Source organism: Lutzomyia longipalpis, chromosome 3, assembly GCF_024334085.1.
Source record: "Lutzomyia longipalpis isolate SR_M1_2022 chromosome 3, ASM2433408v1".
Classification (NCBI taxonomy): domain Eukaryota; kingdom Metazoa; phylum Arthropoda; class Insecta; order Diptera; family Psychodidae; genus Lutzomyia; species Lutzomyia longipalpis.
Window position 1 is genome coordinate 12,519,019 of NC_074709.1, and position 16,199 is coordinate 12,535,217.

Sequence of the window (16,199 nt, forward strand, 5' to 3'; positions counted from 1 at the left end):
ATGATTGAATCATTAATATTTCAACAATATCCCTGTATATAAATGGAAAAATATCAGAAGAAACATTTAAAGCTTGTTTAACAGCATTGTTAGTAAAGAAGGATTTGTGCAGTGTTTGAATATTTCTTTAAAAAAAATGAAGTCCGTCGATGAAATTCCATTTGTATCATTTAGTGTCAAAGTATGGAAAATTATGGGATTTCTCTATTCACCTGGCTTCAATATTCAACGTTACTTTTGCCTCTCAATTAACATCGTTCTCAATATCTTTCAATTTGCATACCTCTGTACGGAGAAAAAATTGGATAAACTTATTTTAAATGGATACTTTACTGTTCTCTATTTCAACTCTATCGTAAGTTACTTTATCATAAATAATTTTCAGAGTAATGAAATCAAAATACTTTTTTTTTTAATTTTTGCAAGATTCGCGTCTTTGTTGTTTTGAAGAATCAGAAAAAATTTGAAAATTGCATCCAGAAACTCACCAATTTGTACAATAACATTGAAATGCACGGAGATGACTACACGGTTAACATCTTGCAAAGTATTGGCAGTAGAGCTTATAAATTCTCAATTATTAATCACTGTTTGGCCATCACAACTGGAACATCCTTTCTCATCTATCCTGTTTTTACAAAAATGGCAGGTAAAAACGAAACTACATAATTCATGATAATTTAAAGAAAAAAAATGAATTTTCCACAGACTTACCTTATGGATTATATATTCCTGGATTAAACGTCACCGACAGATCTACTTACTATGCCCTTTTTGCCTATGAAGTTCTCGTAACTCCACCAGGAGCTAGCCTCTATATACCTTTCTCAAATCTCTTTATTTCCTTCCTCCTCTTTTACATTGTACTAATTAGAATTCTTCGTTATCACATTGACAACATAATGCAACATGATGAAGACACTGAGCAAGACGAACGTATCGTGATGAAGAAACTCAAAATTGCCATTAGATATCATCAAAATTTAATAACTTTCGTCGATGAATTCAATTCTTTGGTGACTAATGTTTGTTTTATTGAACTCATTTTTTTCGTCATGCTCCTCTGTGCGCTCCTCTTTGTCCTCAATATCGTTGAACTATTCCCACAAATATGTCTCTCATGCTTATACATTGTGCTGATAATGACCCAACTCTATACTGTTTACTGGAGTGCAAATGAACTTACCTATGAGGTAAATTGAAACACAAAATAATTTATTTATGTAGAAATAAACTCTTTACATTTATTTCAATCTTTTGTAGAGTCTCAAAATTCATCAAACTCTCTACAACTGTCAATGGTACAATATGAGTGAGAAATGTAAGAATTTGCTTATAATTTTTATGATAAGAGCATCTCGTCCTTTGGAAATTTCAGCAGGAAACATTTATCCACTCACCCTTCAGATGTTTCAATCTCTTTTAAATGTTTCTTATTCATATTTTACAGTTCTTAGGCGTATATATTGAGATTTTAGACTATATACAGCGATGAGAAATATAATAGAACCACTTTTGTTATTTTAGAGATTCTCTTGACTTCAAATATTAATATCTCAATCTGACTGTAGTCGATATTGAAATGTAGCACAGATTCTGAAAGCTACATTCATTCTCTTTCTAACGATGCTAGGTTTTCAAAAATCGGTTCATCCGTTGAATTTTTATTAAGGGTTGAAGCAAAAGTAGATTTTTTGATGTGGACACGCAAATGACTGTCAAAAATCAACTCTTTGACCGATTTTGATCACCTTGGAAGCTTTGAATTCAGGAAGAATGTAGCTTTCTGAGCTTTTTGAAATTTTTAAAATCGGATGGACAGAAAAAAAGTTACGTGGATTTTTGTAAATGAATTCAATGATTAATTTTATTTGAAATATTATAATTATGGGGAATTTTAGCTTAAGTAGCCCTAGAACCTCAGGCAAAATAATATAAGTGGTTCTATTATTTTTCTCCACACCGTACTATAAAGTGTTAAAAAAAATCAGCAAATGGTACGGAGATAGTCCCAATTTTCCTTGCAAGTTGGATTCAAATGAATAGCTTTCTGAAGTAGATATTTCTGTGATTTGTCCTTTAGCAAATGTAAAGCTTTGAAGGCAACTATGAGGCACTTTGCAAAGACTTCTGGTGAACAATGGCTGCAAAAATTAAATGAAAAATTTCACAAAACAAAACCTACATACAGCATCACTAATAAATCTTTACCCATCAATTTTTCCAAATTCAATCGCCAACACAGCTTGAGATAGTCGACTTGCCGCGTGAAGATGCCGCGATGAATTTGGATAGTTTTGTAGAAGAAACTCCGCTATAACCTTCCTCAATTTAGCACGATGAGGGTATTTATGTAGGAGTGTTAGTAAATATTTAAGTCCTACATCTCGGTCATTCTGTAAGAAAAGAAATTGTAGGTATGTAATTTAATTAAAATTACATAGTCTTTGGAAAAATAAATTTGATTTTAATGGAATGAAAACAAACCTTTAATAGATAAAATTGGGAGGAGAGAAAAGCAATATGATGGCAATTGATGTCAGTCATTTCAATACTTTCAATGTTATTGAGCTCCTTCACAACTAACTCAGCCAATTGACTATCTTCATGTAAAATTCCCAGAGCACACGCACTGTACAACCCTTCCACAGGGCGGTTGGGCAAATCTAGGCTGTTAACAAAGAAGAAGAAAGAAAGGGAGGAAAACATGTAATTTATCTAAACACTCAATTTACATAAATGCTGTATCACAAAACAAAACTATTTATATAAAGAAATTCAAATTTTGAAAATAAAAGAAATTTTCCTTCAGAAAAAGAAGTTTGTGTTACGAGTGAGGACCTTTTCGCAGTGTTTGTTAAAAAAAGAAGAAAATAAAATGAAACAGTTTATGGAAACAGTGCCATATATGGCATTTAGTATTAGCATTTGGAAGCATATGGGGATGATTTTGGAGCCTCCATATACAAAATTTCGAAGATATTTCTACGTCACCATTAATGTCTTACTAAATGTCTTTCAATTTGCCTACCTATTCTCCACGAAAGAACTCGAAAAATTAATTTTAAACGGATACTTTACTTTTTTATTCCTCAATGCTATTGTAAGTTTTTTATGGTAAAACATAATTTCGGATTCCTCTTAAAAAAATTCTATTAAATTTGAGATAAAATGTTTTTTTTTTTTGGATTTAGCATAAAAGATAAGAATTTTATCAAAATGGAGATTTTTCTAAATTTTATAAAAGTCTCTAAAAGTAAAATAAAAAGGCTCTATTCAACGACTAAAAATATTGCTGAAAACTTGAAAATTTCAGTACGAATTTTCAAGATTTCAAGCATTTCTTGGTGGCTGAATAAGGCCCCAAAATTGGTATTCAAGTCACAAGTTTTTATCGATTTCTGTCTTTTGGGTTAAAAGTGATTCTTTAAAGTCCTTTATGAGTGTTTCTAGCCATTTAAAAATAATCCGAAAAATCTTTCTTTCCTGTTTAAAAAATTCATATTTTACAAAAAAAAAACTAATTTTAACTATTTTTTCCCGATAAAACAAAAAAGAAAAAACTGAATATTTATTACACAATAAGAAAGTTCTCAACACGTTGTAGATTCGAGCTGTAATCGTTATCAATAAACGAAATGACATTGAGAAATTTATGGGGAAAGTTGCATATTTCTACGACATTGTTGCCAAATCGAAAGACGAGTACATCAGCAACCTTATTAAAGAAACCGGAATACGTGCTCATCGCTTTTCAGTAATGAATTTATGTCTTGCACTAACTACTGGAACTTGCTTCTTAATTTATCCCGTATTTACAGGAATGAATGGTTAATATCTACATATTTTGGTATTTTTTTAATTAAATACATTTTACATAATTTTTAAATTAAAATTTAGATCATCCATATGGAGTTCATATTCCTGGAATTGATTACATGAAGAGTCCAATTTATGAAATAATTTACATCTATGAGGTTTAAAATTTTTTCTCTGTGTTAAATTCAAAGATTTATATTTTATTTAAAAAAAATTCTTTCAGGTATTTGTCACACCACCAGGAGCATCTCTCTATATACCTTTTTCAAATCTTTTTTCCGCTTTCTGTATGTTTGCGGTGGTTCTTGTTAAAATTCTCAAATACAAAATTAACAATTTGAAACAATCAAATGACAGTGATGAGAATGTAACAAAGAAGTTGCATAATGTGTTGGAATATCATAAACTCTTGATTGAATTTGTCGAGGAAATTAATCAAATTGTCACCTACATTTGCCTCATTGAGCTTGTATTCTTTGTCCTTTTGCTATGTGCCCTACTCTTTGTCCTTAACATCGTTAAACTCCTGCCACAGATAATTATGTCCTGCCTCTACATTATTCTCATTATGACACAATTATTTAGTCTCTACTGGAATGCAAATGAACTCTGGGTTGAGGTGAGTTATGGGGGCAAAACTTAATTTTTCTTTTCAATTAAATTTTGATACTTCCACACAGAGTTTGGACATTAGTCAAACGATTTACTTTTCACCGTGGTACAATATGGATCAGAAAACAAAGATGAAGCTACTGCTAATGATGGCAAGGACACAGCGTCCTTTAAAAATTACAGCCGGAAATATCTATCCATTGACATTGCAAATGTTTCAGTCCCTCCTAAATGTATCCTACACGTACTTTACGGTTCTTAGACGTTTTTACAAGAAATAATTTCCAGTAAACAAAATTTTCTCAATATTCAGTCAATATAGGTTCGCATAATTGATCAAATGGCAAAAGCTTGCGCGAAATGTAAGCAATTGACCGCTGATTGCGAGAAATTAATGATGACTAATTGATTGATTAATAATTGAGCAAAAATTGAACTGGGTATTTGAAGAACAATATTTTGTGAAAAGTTGCTCAATCCATGATCAAAAATTGATTGAGTTAAAATTGAATCAATATTGATTGATCAGTAGTTGAGCAAAAATTGACCAACAGGTAAATAATTTGAAAAACAATTCTTTGTCAATAGTTGATCAAATAATGATTGATTTATAATTGATTCATTATTGATAATATCAATATGGAGACAATGTATAGGTGCGCATCGAGAATCAATTATTGCGCAATCAGATTTGACTTGGTCTTGGATTTGATCAATGATTGCTCAGTCGATGAACTGACCCGATTTATTGATCAATATTTGATCAAACTGATTGATTCAATGGATTCAATCATAATTGAGAAGATATTGACTCAATTAATTTATCTACTGGGCAATTATATTTAGAAAATTACTTACATCTGATAGATTACTTTTTTTGTTTCATTTTCATCGTGAAACACATAAATCATTGAAGACATGGCCATGAGAATGGTTGCTTGTTCAACAGAATTCAGTGTTTTTTCTTGCAAAATATTTTCATACACCGAATATGCTTCTTGATATTGTTGATCTGAAATTATTGAAATAAATAAGTGTCTAAAAACAAATTTTTCATGTAAAATAGAGACTTTTCTTTCAACCCACCTTTGAAGTACGAAAAAGCAAGCCCAAGAGATACACGATATGAAGCATTTTGGATTCTCTTAAACGCCTCAATGGCTTCACTGTAGTTCCCTCGCTTAAGTTCTGCGTATGCCAAATTGCATGCAATTGCATCGTAATCTTCGGCATTGTGTGCTTTTGCAAGTGCTCTGCTGAATACGGCTGATGCTTCGCGGTAGAGATTTGATTTGTACGAGAGATATCCTAAGAGGCAGAGTGATGCTGCTGTTGCTGTTTCATCTTGTTCAGCAATACACCATTTCATGGAATCATGAGCACGTGGAAGAGCAAACATATTTTGTATTTTATATTGGTATCTCGCATCACTATTGAGCTTTTGTGCATCACTCAAAATTCCATAGACAAATCGTGAATATCCCAGAGCTGCTTCACGGTGATAACCCAACTGGATGCAGTGCCTAAATAAGTCCATTGCAGCTTCTTCGGACAACCTTTCAGCCGTAATGGCTTGCCCAATCCATGCTTGTAGATAATCCGTATTTGATTGCTGTGACCGTCCAAAGGCTCTATTAGCGGATCTATTGGATGTATTGGACATGTTCTGGAGTTCCTCAAGAACGGCATTTTCACCGTCAAAATCATATTTTAGCCACTTTTCCCCATCATTGAGATACATTAAGCCAAGATTGCACCAAGACATTGCTGATGTCTTGTGGAGATGCAATGCCTTTACAAAACAATGCAGTGCCAGACATAAATTACCCAACTTTATGGATATTGTACCAAGTATATTCCAGTTCTGCCAACGATTTGGCTTTATGGCAATAGATTGTTTCGCATACATAATGCTATTCAGGAAATACTGACGCTTTTCCACTTCGTCACATACATTGCATGCCCTCATGTAGTAGCAAACTGCCAAATTGTACCAAAGAAGGGAATCTTTTGGGTTTTCGCGCAAAGCTCGCAAAAAGCACCTGCTGGACATTTCATAAATTTCATCTCCTTTTAATGTTGTCACATCAGTGCTGGTCAAATTTTCTTGATCTGTGTTGAATTTGGTGTTTACTTGAATGTGAGCCAATTGTTTTGGAAGATTGGCCACTTTGAGGAAAATATTACCCAAAAGATCCCAATGGCAACACAGTGATTTCATTTCACATGCACGTGTTGCATAAAATACGGCTTTCTGCATGTGATCTCGCATAGATCCTAATCTCCGTTGCCCCAATAAGATGTTTCCAAGTGCGAAATGTGCCTCTGCAATGCCTTTCAATGCTGGCACATACATTGATTGTTTCGCTAAGAGCTCCTCAAAGTACTTTATTGCCTCAGTAAAATGTCCCAAAACCTTTTTTTAATCCAAGAAAATTAAATGAATTAAGACAATAAATTAATAGGGTAAAAAGTAGGGAAACGTGGCCCAATTTGGACTTTCAAACATAGAGGGCAAGAAAAATGGGATTAAATAAAAATCAATTATTCTTTAATTTGGTACCATATGAAAGCCCATTTAATGTCCTTAACGCAGAAAGGATCCAACAATTTTTACCCATGCGGAGGACCAAAATGGCAACAGTGTCCAACATAATAAAAAAAAGTCAAATATTAAATGGTTTGTTAATTGTAGATCTGTCTGTAGATAGAATGATTTTTTCTAAAATTTTGTCTGTTTTCTAATGATTTTTTTTAAATGATTTTCACCGCGGAAAAGTGAATTCAAATGGCCACAGTGACCATTTTCGTCCTCATCGTATAATTTCGACTTTGACCTTAATTATCTTTAAAAAATATATTTTCTAGACTTTCTATCGCATAACTTGATAGTAATTGAAATTCCCTACACATAGACACGATAGATCCAATAGATTTTAATCGTGACGATTGAAAAACTCGAATTGGCCACAGTGGCCAGCAAAATCATCCAAGTGTTAATATTCCAATTAAGTTTTTATATTTGATGTTGAATTTAGTAAAGAAATATGGGTCCGAATTGGTCCACATTCCCCTAATAAATTGTTAGAAATGTTAACGGTAGAAGTTTGAATTTGAATTTAGATCAAAGTAGGCCTGGGCGAAAATAGGCGAAACAGCCATTTTGTGATGAAATAGTCAGAGAGAAAAACGTGTTGGAATTATCGCGAGGAAAATAAGGAATTAGCAGAGTAAAAATAGCCGTAAGTTGTTAATTTTATATGAAATCAAAAGAAGAATTCTTATAGATTGTATTTTGTAGGTAGGAAATAGCGGAAGACGACAAATACCCGCTGAAAAGGAGTAGGAAAATCGCCCAGGTAAAAGTGAGGTTAAGTAGAAATAGGAAGGGAAATTTATCATTTATTTTGTTGAACAGGAATTAGAAAAACAGGATACGTCCGGAAAGGTGGAAAAGGGAGTCGAGGAAGCTCAGTCGAGAAAATGTAAGAAGACATTTATTCGGATAGTTTTAGAGATAATTTTTAAGCCCTTTTGTAAATTCTTTTATAGATCCCCACCCCTCCTGCATAGATCCCACCTACATTTGTTCGAAAATAAATAGATCATACAGTCCACATAGTCATTGCCGTCAGCAACATAAATGTTTAATGATATTTACCGTTTTTATATGAGCAACTCTGTATTCGCAATAAATATTTTCTTTTGTCTCCTCAACAATTTTCATGTATATTTTCAATGCAGACGTGTAAGAACCATTGTTAAAGTATGCATCTGCAAGGATTTCCCAAATGAGGTAATCATCTTTATCAAATCTCAAAAGGGTGCGGAATGTCTTGATTGCCTCATAATTCTTTGACACAGTCACGTAGTGAAGTCCCAATTGCACCCAAATCCACTTTAGGGAAATATCTTTTGCATGAATTGAGCATTCAAGGAGAATTCGCTCAATGACATCATACTTTCCCTGATTTCTGTATAGAGAACACAATTTTAGAAGACCTTCCTTGTGAATTGGATTGAGTAGAATGCAACGATGGAGATTTTCTTGTTCAATTTCTGGATTATTTTGCACACTATTGCACCGAGAGATCCAATAGAATGTCCTTGATGATGTCGCACACAGTGATGAAGCCTTAAACATATTTTTTTGCATACATTAGAAAGAAGTTTTTCATCTGAATTAACCCTTAACTATATCTAAAAATTACCTTTTCAAAACATTGAAGTGCAGAAGAAAATCTCTCAAGATTAAAGAGAATCTCTCCCTTTAGCAACATGTAATCCACATTCTCAATAGGATTTTTATTTAATACATTTAATGCTTCTTCGTGATTCTTTTCATGCCTAACAAGGGTAAAGGCTCTGAGGTAATTCGCATCATCACACTCACAACCCAATGCATTGAAAAGTTCAAGATTCTCATTATTGCCACAGGTGAGAAGTATTTGAGCTTTTCCCAGGAGAAAATTGATGCATTTCCTCTCTTTATCGCAAATAGTAGTATCCTCCAGGAGTTTCCGACATATTTCTATTGCCCTATCGACGTTATACTCTTGCTGTATGTAGCATTTAGCAAGAGAGATGTCCTTTACATTGAGCGATTCCCAGATGTGTGCAGCAAGGATGTAGGCTTCTGTGGCAAAATGAATTTTTGACATAATTTTCAGAGCCGTAACCCAATTTGGGGTCTCCTTAAGCACATTCTCAATGATTGTCCTTGATTCAACAATCTGCCCTTCATTGAACATGTTGAGGCCTTTTGCGAGTAGCCCAATTTGTGAGTTTGGTGCTCTCACCAATAGACTCTCAATGTAATAGGATATTTTATATTTAATACTCAATGGAAAGACATCATTAGTTGACGAATCAATTGATTCTAAATAAATTTTGCAAATCCATTCCAATGGAAAGGGATCATTTGTGAAGAGATCATGCATTTCAACAGCCTTCTCAACCACGAGATCCTTCATGTTCATACTGTTGAATAGTTTTAGTGCCCTTTTGTATCTTTCATGCTGATTTAGATCTTTTACGTGAAGTGTTCGCAGAAGACAATCGTGGAACTATAAAAAGAATTTTATATTATAATCCCTATAATCCCGTCTAATGTTATTCAAGATGAAAAACTTACAATTCCCGGGAATTTTTCATCTGCATCCTTTTGCTTTATAAGTATTTCAGACAAATTCATATAGGCAGATTGAATTCTCTTTTGATTTTCCGCATTTTCCTCAAGGGAGATTTCATTTTCAAAAATCTCAATAAATTTTCTGCATGCATCACTGTTAGCTTCGGTAGCTTCTTGACATGCTTTCAGAAGCTTTCCATGAATTTCTTCATATTTTTTTCTAATAAAACAGAATTAATTGCTTTAAAAAGAAGGTCAAGTATTGGTTGACGTCTGGCTTAGTCTGTTTAGGTTCAGCCTGAATCGTAAATCTGAATTAAGGATTCATAAAAATCATCTCAAAATGCATTAAGCTTCTATTCAGCATGATTTTAATCTTAAGATCTTAAGCCTGTTTTTAAAAAATAATTAGAACTAGCTTTGAAACTGAAAAAAAACTAAAATCTAGCTTTTAAAACTTACACCTAACTAACAAAAACTTAAGTCTAGCTTAAAAAGAACTAATGCCGAGATTAAAAAACTTATACACGATATCAAACAATTAGGCCTTGTTTTAAGAAATTTAAACCTAACTTTAAAAATCTAGGCCTGATTTAAAAAAAAAACTTAAACCTATTTTAAGGGACTTATTCCTAGATACAGAAACTTAGGCCCAACTTAAGAAATTTTCATCTAGCTTGAAAAGAACCGAAGCCAAATTAAAGCATTTTAGCTAGATTTAAAAAAAATATATTCATAGCATAAGAAACTCAGACCTAGCATAAGTAACTTAGGCCTAGTTTAAGAGACTTAGAACTAGCTTATAAAGAACCTAAACCTGAATTAAAGCAAATAAGCCTGTTTTTAAAAACTTATTCATAGCCTAAGAAACTTAAGCCTAGATAAGGAAACTCAGATCTAGCTTCAGAAACTCAGATCTAGCTTCAGAAACTCAGATCTAGCTTAAGAAATTTAAACCATCACACTTAAGCTCCAAGTGCTTCAGCATCATAATCACTACATGAGTACAAGAGAGACAAAAGCTGTCTTCTCTCGTTCTTTCAAATGTAAAATCCGTAAAATCTTAAGTATCTTGTGCTTAGAGCTTAAAATCTGATAGCTCCATAAGTATAAACTTAATTGTTAGTAAAAAACATTTTTTTTCTTTATATTTTGCAAAAGAAATTGAAACAGTTCTCAATAGTAGTTCAGTACTTACGGAGCCAGCTCCAGTAGCCTCCCATATATCTCCGGAGTATCATGAATAGGGACGCATCGTGCTAATCCTTGTAGTGCAGCAAGTGGTTCGTTAGACAAAGTCAAAGCTTTACGGAGGTACTTTTCCGCTTCGATCTTTGAAGCGTCTTTCTCATAAATTGCCCCAAGAAGGACATGAGCCATGTAGTTTCGTGGGTCCTGCTTGAGAATATCCTGCAATAGAAAAATTGTAAGTTTTTAGGCAAAAATCCTAATATTTTTTGAGGTTAAAAGATTTTACCTTGCAAATCTTGATTGCTTTATTGTGATCTTCATTTTTGAATGCAGCATTTGCTTCCTTGAGGGCTTCTTTGATTTCACTCGGCATAATTATTAATAAAAAATAAATACTTTAGGAGTTTAATGGAAATTCCTTTTGCATGCACGACCTTTGTTGCTTTGCTTTTTAGGAAAACTATTTACATTATTCTTTGCATTCGCCCTCTATGTGAAAATTGAAAAACTCATACTCTAAAGTAGTCTAGTAAGTGTAGTAAAATGTTTTTAATTATTTTTTTTTTCATTACAAACTATTGAGCGATGGAATAAACTTTTGAAGTTGCTAAAACTACCCAAATATTCAAAGAAAAAAATATTTTTTGTATTTACATATCAGATTTTTCTCTTTTTTTGAACCATTTGACTTCTTTGTTTTTTTTTCACTTACGCTTACGTCTTACTATGTTTACATTTTGTTGTGTGAATTCCCCGTAGAATAAGTATGTAGGTATATGTAATAAATGTGACAGATGTGAATTTTGCGTAATTTCCTAAATAGCAATTTCTCTGCAAAAACTCGCAGTTCTGCAAAATAATTCACACATATTAATGATCTACAAATTACTTTCAATTGTGCAATTGGTGGGTGTGATTGTTTAACAGTGAATTTTGTTGTAAGAAAAAGAAAACAAACAGAAAAGTTTCTTAGATGTAGCACGGAGCAGATTAATATTTTGTGCAAAAACAAAACTCAAGAATTAAGATGGAAGATCTCTCCCAGGCGGATTTTATTTGCCGTGTTTGTCGCTGCGAAGGGCAATCGGACAGACCCCTATTCCATCCGTGTATCTGCACGGGCTCCATCAAGTGGATACACCAGGATTGCCTTATGCAATGGATGAGGTACTCCCGGAAGGAATATTGTGAACTGTGCGGCCACAGGTTCGGATGGACACCGATATATTCGCCAGACATGCCCAGGGTGCTGCCACTCCGGGATGTAGCTGGTGGCCTTTTGAGCTCCGTGGCAACTGCTGTGAAGTATTGGTTCCACTATACACTTGTGGCACTCGCCTGGCTCGGTGTGGTCCCATTTACTGCATACAGAACGTACAGATTCCTCTTTTCCGCCTCATACGACATGCTACTCTCGCTGCCCATCAATATGTTCTCAACGGAAAATATTGCAGCGGATGTGTTTAGAGGTTGCTTCGTTGTCACGTGCACACTGTTCTCGTTTATTGGTTTGGTGTGGCTGCGGGAACAGATTCTCCATGGTGGTGGCCCGGAATGGCTTGAGAGGGATGATCCACCGGTTCAGGAACAACCAGATCCACCACCACCACCATCAGAGGACGAAGAAGATGCCAATCAAGTGGAACAGAATAACAATAATAACAATAATAATGATGTTCAGCAAAATCCAGGAGAGAATTTGCAGCAGGGAAATCCGGCACCACAACAACCACCACCACAAGTTGTTAATCCCCCGCAAGTTGCACCAATTGATCGACCTATTGACCGTGCAGAGCCACCAATTGCTGACCCCGAGGAACCAGAGATGGCACAAGAAGTTGTTGCAGATGAAGCCAATTGGAATCCCATGGAATGGGATAGAGCAGCTGAGGAGTTAACGTGGGAACGTCTTCTGGGACTCGATGGATCGATGGTGTTCCTTGAGCATGTTTTCTGGGTAATCTCCCTCAATACACTCTTCATCTTCATCTTTGCCTTCTGCCCGTATACAATTGGCAACGTAACCATCTACCTGCTTGGTATTCTGAAGCCCGGAAAGCCACAGATTCACTTCCACGGGCTCCTTACCACCCTCCTTGGGTACTGCATCATTGGGATAACTCTTGTAAAATTGCACGCTCTGGCTAAATTGCTGCGTATGCGAAAATCCCGAAGGATCCTCGGGCTATGCTACATTGTTGTGAAGGTTTCTCTTCTGTCTGTGGTTGAAATTGGTGTCCTACCACTTGTCTGTGGGTGGTGGTTGGACATTTGCTCCCTCCCCATGTTCGATGCTACACTAAAAGATCGCAAGGCCAGCTTCAAAGCAGCCCCGGGAACTTCATTGTTTATCCATTGGATGTTTGGAATGGTATACGTGTACTACTTTGCCTCTTTCATCATTCTCCTGCGTGAGGTTCTCCGACCAGGTGTCCTGTGGTTCCTACGGAATCTCAATGATCCCGATTTCAGCCCAATTCAAGTAAGTTTTCTTTTCTTTTCCTTTGTTTTCTTTGCGCGCTCTCATTTTATTGTCTTTCTCATCAGGAAATGATTCATTTTTCAATTTTGAGACACATAAGACGCCTGGTGTCGTCAGCTGTAATGTTTGGCTCTGCTGTCCTCCTAATGCTTTGGCTGCCAATTAGTATTCTTAAGAATATCTGGCCAACTTTTCTCCCCTACACCTTATCCGGGGATTCGGAAGTAAATGAATTGAGTTTGCAACTTCTTCTATTGCAAGTCTGTATAATGAAGCTCTGAAAAAATCTTTTTCCCTATTAAATCTTTTTTTTTTCACAGATTATCCTTCCAGGATTCTTTGAACAATCACAGACACGTATTTGGCTAAAGGGATTCATACGCATTTGGTGTAATATAGTATCGTGGATTTTGGGTATACGAAGTTATTTGCTTGGTAGTGAAAATCATCAACAGAATATTGGGAATGAGGATCATCGACAGGCGCCGGAAGGGCAAGGCTTGGGGGCTGCGCATCAAGCACTTTTACATCGAGATGTTCCCGTTGGGATACAGCCCTATGAGAGGCCGTCTTATTTTATTATTCGACTCGGTGGTCTTATTGTATTTATGTGCATAAGTCTCGTTATTGGATCTCTTCTCACACTGACGATCCCCGTGTGGATTGGGCGGCAGTGCATGGCTCTGTGGTCAGTGAGTGGGCACATCTCGTCGCAAGCACCAGCTGCCGATGAAACGCCCCCGCGTCCCCATGAACTGTACACAGCTGCCATGGGGACATATCTCTGCTGGATAATTTCACGTGGTATTGCCATTGCGGTTAATCTCTTCCCCCAGGGACGTCAGGCGGTAATGCAGAAGATTAAGCATTGGGTAAGCATTGGGGCATCCTATGCAATGGCTGCGGTGATCTTTGTGCTGATGTTTGGTGTTGTTCCCCTTCTCTATGGGTTACTTTTAGAACTTGTGGTGGTTGTACCACTTCGTGTGCCCCTTGAGCAAACACCAATTCTCTTCCTTGGGCAAGATTGGGCACTTGGGGTGCTCTACACAAAAATCACATGCGCCCTCACACTCATGGGTCCTGATTGGGCACTCAAGCGTGCCATTGAGCGAGCATATCGCGATGGATTGCGCGATATTGACTTGAAATTCATTATAAGGGACCTGGCAGCGCCTGTGATAATGTGCTTTGGGCTTGCCCTTGCCATCCCATACGTTCTGGCGCATTCAATCCTACCAATTTTCTTCACCAATCAACACACAAAGACACTCATTGCACGACGAATATATCCATTCTTTCTCATTATTGCAATTATCATTGGCATAATAATCTTTCAAATTCGGCAATTTAAAAAGCTCTATGTGGCTATAAAGAATGATAAATATCTCGTGGGTCAGCGATTGGTCAACTATGATCATAGGAAGAGGAAAGCTGAGGCTGCTGCAGCTGCGGCTGCAGCAGCACAAGCACAGATGATTTAAACAACAAAATTAAGGTAGAAACTACAAAATATTAAAAAAAAAAATTGTCTGTTATACATTATTCTGTTATGCTAAAATACAAATTATGCAAATTGCTAAAAGAAAAACATTAAACTTTTCCAAAAAGAGTAATTTTCAGAGAAAAAAAATTATGTAGAAAACATGTAAAATTAATGAGAGATATTGTCCAGAATAAATTTAAGAATATACATAAAAAATAAATTTGTTTTATTTTTACTTACATTTTTATAGGATAAGTGGTTTTAACCCTATAAACCGAGTAGGCTTTTTTTTTTTGTATATTTAAGAGTTTTACGAATAAGGAAAATCGCAGTAGGCCAAAAAAATGCAGAAAACAAAATTTGAGGCAACGCTACGTAAAAGAGCAGAAAAAATATCAGAAAAAGAAAGTTATTAGTTAGTTAGCGAGTTTTCCCAGCGGATTTCCTCTGCAAATGCTATAACAAATGAAAGATAAAATTAAAAATGCTACAAAATCATGAAAATTAAAATTGGTTACGTGCAATATTGGAGAAATGGGAAACGAAAGAAAAGTTCACTGCCGGAAAATCTCGCTAATTTTCCATCGTAGGAAAATTATTTAAATATATAATGTAAGGCCTTTAACACTTGGAGGACCCAACATTTGGCACAACGCGGAGGATCAAATTGGTAATAAGTACCAGCTGATAAAATATGCTCAATAATTAATTATTAAGCAGTTTAATGAACAAGGATCGAAAGTTTCACTAATTCTCAATCTCCTTCAAGCATTCCTACACCGAATTACTAAATATTTAATTTAGAAAATCGTCACTGAAAAAAAAATACGTAGAATCGATGCAAAATTGCCAATTGAAACGACTTTTTTAGCTACAATTTTACATAATTTTTTATTGCGCCTAAATCATCACAAACTTTGATTCTTAAAGTAACTTTTTAGTCACTTCCGGCAATAAAATTAGTCCACATTAATGTTTTTCACCCGGGAGAAGTGAACAAGAGTACTTTATTTGGGAAATATGGGGATACATAACCTCAAAACCATGGCTAAAATGTATGTGATTTTGACTGGTAGTTATTACCAAATTGATCCTCCGCGTTGGATTCTGACTTTGACCTCAATTATCTTCCAAAGAAAAGACTTTTCTCGAGATTTTCTTTCTGCTATCTTAAAGTAGTTAAAATTCCCTACACATAGATGCTAAATTCATCGGGATCAGTCCAATAGATTTTATTCTGTGACGATTTTAAGGTTTCAATTGGTACCAATTACCAGTAAAGTCCTCCGAGTGTTAAATAGCTTTCATATGACACAGAAAGGAATTTTCGAGAACTAGAAATTTAACACTCGGAGGACTTTACTGGTAATTGGTACCAATTGAAACCTTAAAATCGTCACAGAATAAAATCTATTGGACTTATCTCGATGAATTTAGCATCTATGTGTAGGGAATTTTAATTACTTTAAGATAGCAGA

At 35.2% G+C, this 16,199-nt stretch overlaps 3 protein-coding genes across 3 annotated transcripts; 2 read left to right on the top strand and 1 right to left on the bottom strand.

Annotated features, from left to right (window-relative positions):
* The first annotated feature begins 136 nt into the window (after window positions 1–136).
* Window positions 137–2,817, top strand: LOC129794345 (odorant receptor Or2-like). The gene is made up of 4 exons (XM_055835146.1): window positions 137–355; window positions 427–649; window positions 709–1,193; window positions 1,264–2,817. The coding sequence occupies exons 1-4, from the start codon at window positions 137–139 to the stop codon at window positions 1,468–1,470; spliced, it is 1,134 nt and encodes a 377-aa protein (XP_055691121.1). The 3' UTR covers window positions 1,471–2,817.
* On the bottom strand, window positions 1,215–11,224 carry LOC129792251 (tetratricopeptide repeat protein 37). Its single transcript, XM_055831132.1, has 10 exons — window positions 11,040–11,224; window positions 10,761–10,972; window positions 9,566–9,782; window positions 8,643–9,497; window positions 8,093–8,566; window positions 5,518–6,847; window positions 5,290–5,443; window positions 2,488–2,671; window positions 2,212–2,396; window positions 1,215–2,144 (listed from the first exon to the last, which is right to left on the bottom strand). Exons 1-10 carry the CDS (start codon window positions 11,124–11,126, stop codon window positions 1,988–1,990), a joined length of 3,855 nt encoding a protein of 1,284 aa, XP_055687107.1. The 5' UTR covers window positions 11,127–11,224; the 3' UTR covers window positions 1,215–1,987.
* Window positions 11,225–11,500: 276 nt separating this feature from the next.
* LOC129792252 (E3 ubiquitin-protein ligase MARCHF6) lies at window positions 11,501–14,941 on the top strand. The gene is made up of 3 exons (XM_055831133.1): window positions 11,501–13,235; window positions 13,301–13,495; window positions 13,556–14,941. Exons 1-3 carry the CDS (start codon window positions 11,781–11,783, stop codon window positions 14,717–14,719), a joined length of 2,814 nt encoding a protein of 937 aa, XP_055687108.1. The 5' UTR covers window positions 11,501–11,780; the 3' UTR covers window positions 14,720–14,941.
* The last annotated feature ends 1,258 nt before the right edge of the window (window positions 14,942–16,199 follow it).

What these genes read in the sequence shown, in the direction of transcription:
- LOC129794345 (XM_055835146.1), top strand. Translation starts at nt 137, where the DNA reads ATGAAGTCCGTCGATGAAATTCCATTTGTATCATTTAGTGTCAAAGTA. An exon ending in TGTTTTTACAAAAATGGCAG is followed by an intron (nt 650 to 708) that starts GTAAAAACGAAA and finishes AATTTTCCACAG; the next exon opens with ACTTACCTTATGGATTATAT. An exon ending in CAAATGAACTTACCTATGAG is followed by an intron (nt 1,194 to 1,263) that starts GTAAATTGAAAC and finishes AATCTTTTGTAG; the next exon opens with AGTCTCAAAATTCATCAAAC.
- LOC129792251 (XM_055831132.1), bottom strand. Translation starts at nt 11,126, where the DNA reads ATGCCGAGTGAAATCAAAGAAGCCCTCAAGGAAGCAAATGCTGCATTC. An exon ending in AAGCAATCAAGATTTGCAAG is followed by an intron (nt 10,973 to 11,039) that starts GTAAAATCTTTT and finishes TTTCTATTGCAG; the next exon opens with GATATTCTCAAGCAGGACCC. An exon ending in CCCAATTTTATCTATTAAAG is followed by an intron (nt 2,397 to 2,487) that starts GTTTGTTTTCAT and finishes CTTTTCTTACAG; the next exon opens with AATGACCGAGATGTAGGACT.
- LOC129792252 (XM_055831133.1), top strand. Translation starts at nt 11,781, where the DNA reads ATGGAAGATCTCTCCCAGGCGGATTTTATTTGCCGTGTTTGTCGCTGC. An exon ending in CCGATTTCAGCCCAATTCAA is followed by an intron (nt 13,236 to 13,300) that starts GTAAGTTTTCTT and finishes CTTTCTCATCAG; the next exon opens with GAAATGATTCATTTTTCAAT. An exon ending in TGCAACTTCTTCTATTGCAA is followed by an intron (nt 13,496 to 13,555) that starts GTCTGTATAATG and finishes TTTTTTTCACAG; the next exon opens with ATTATCCTTCCAGGATTCTT.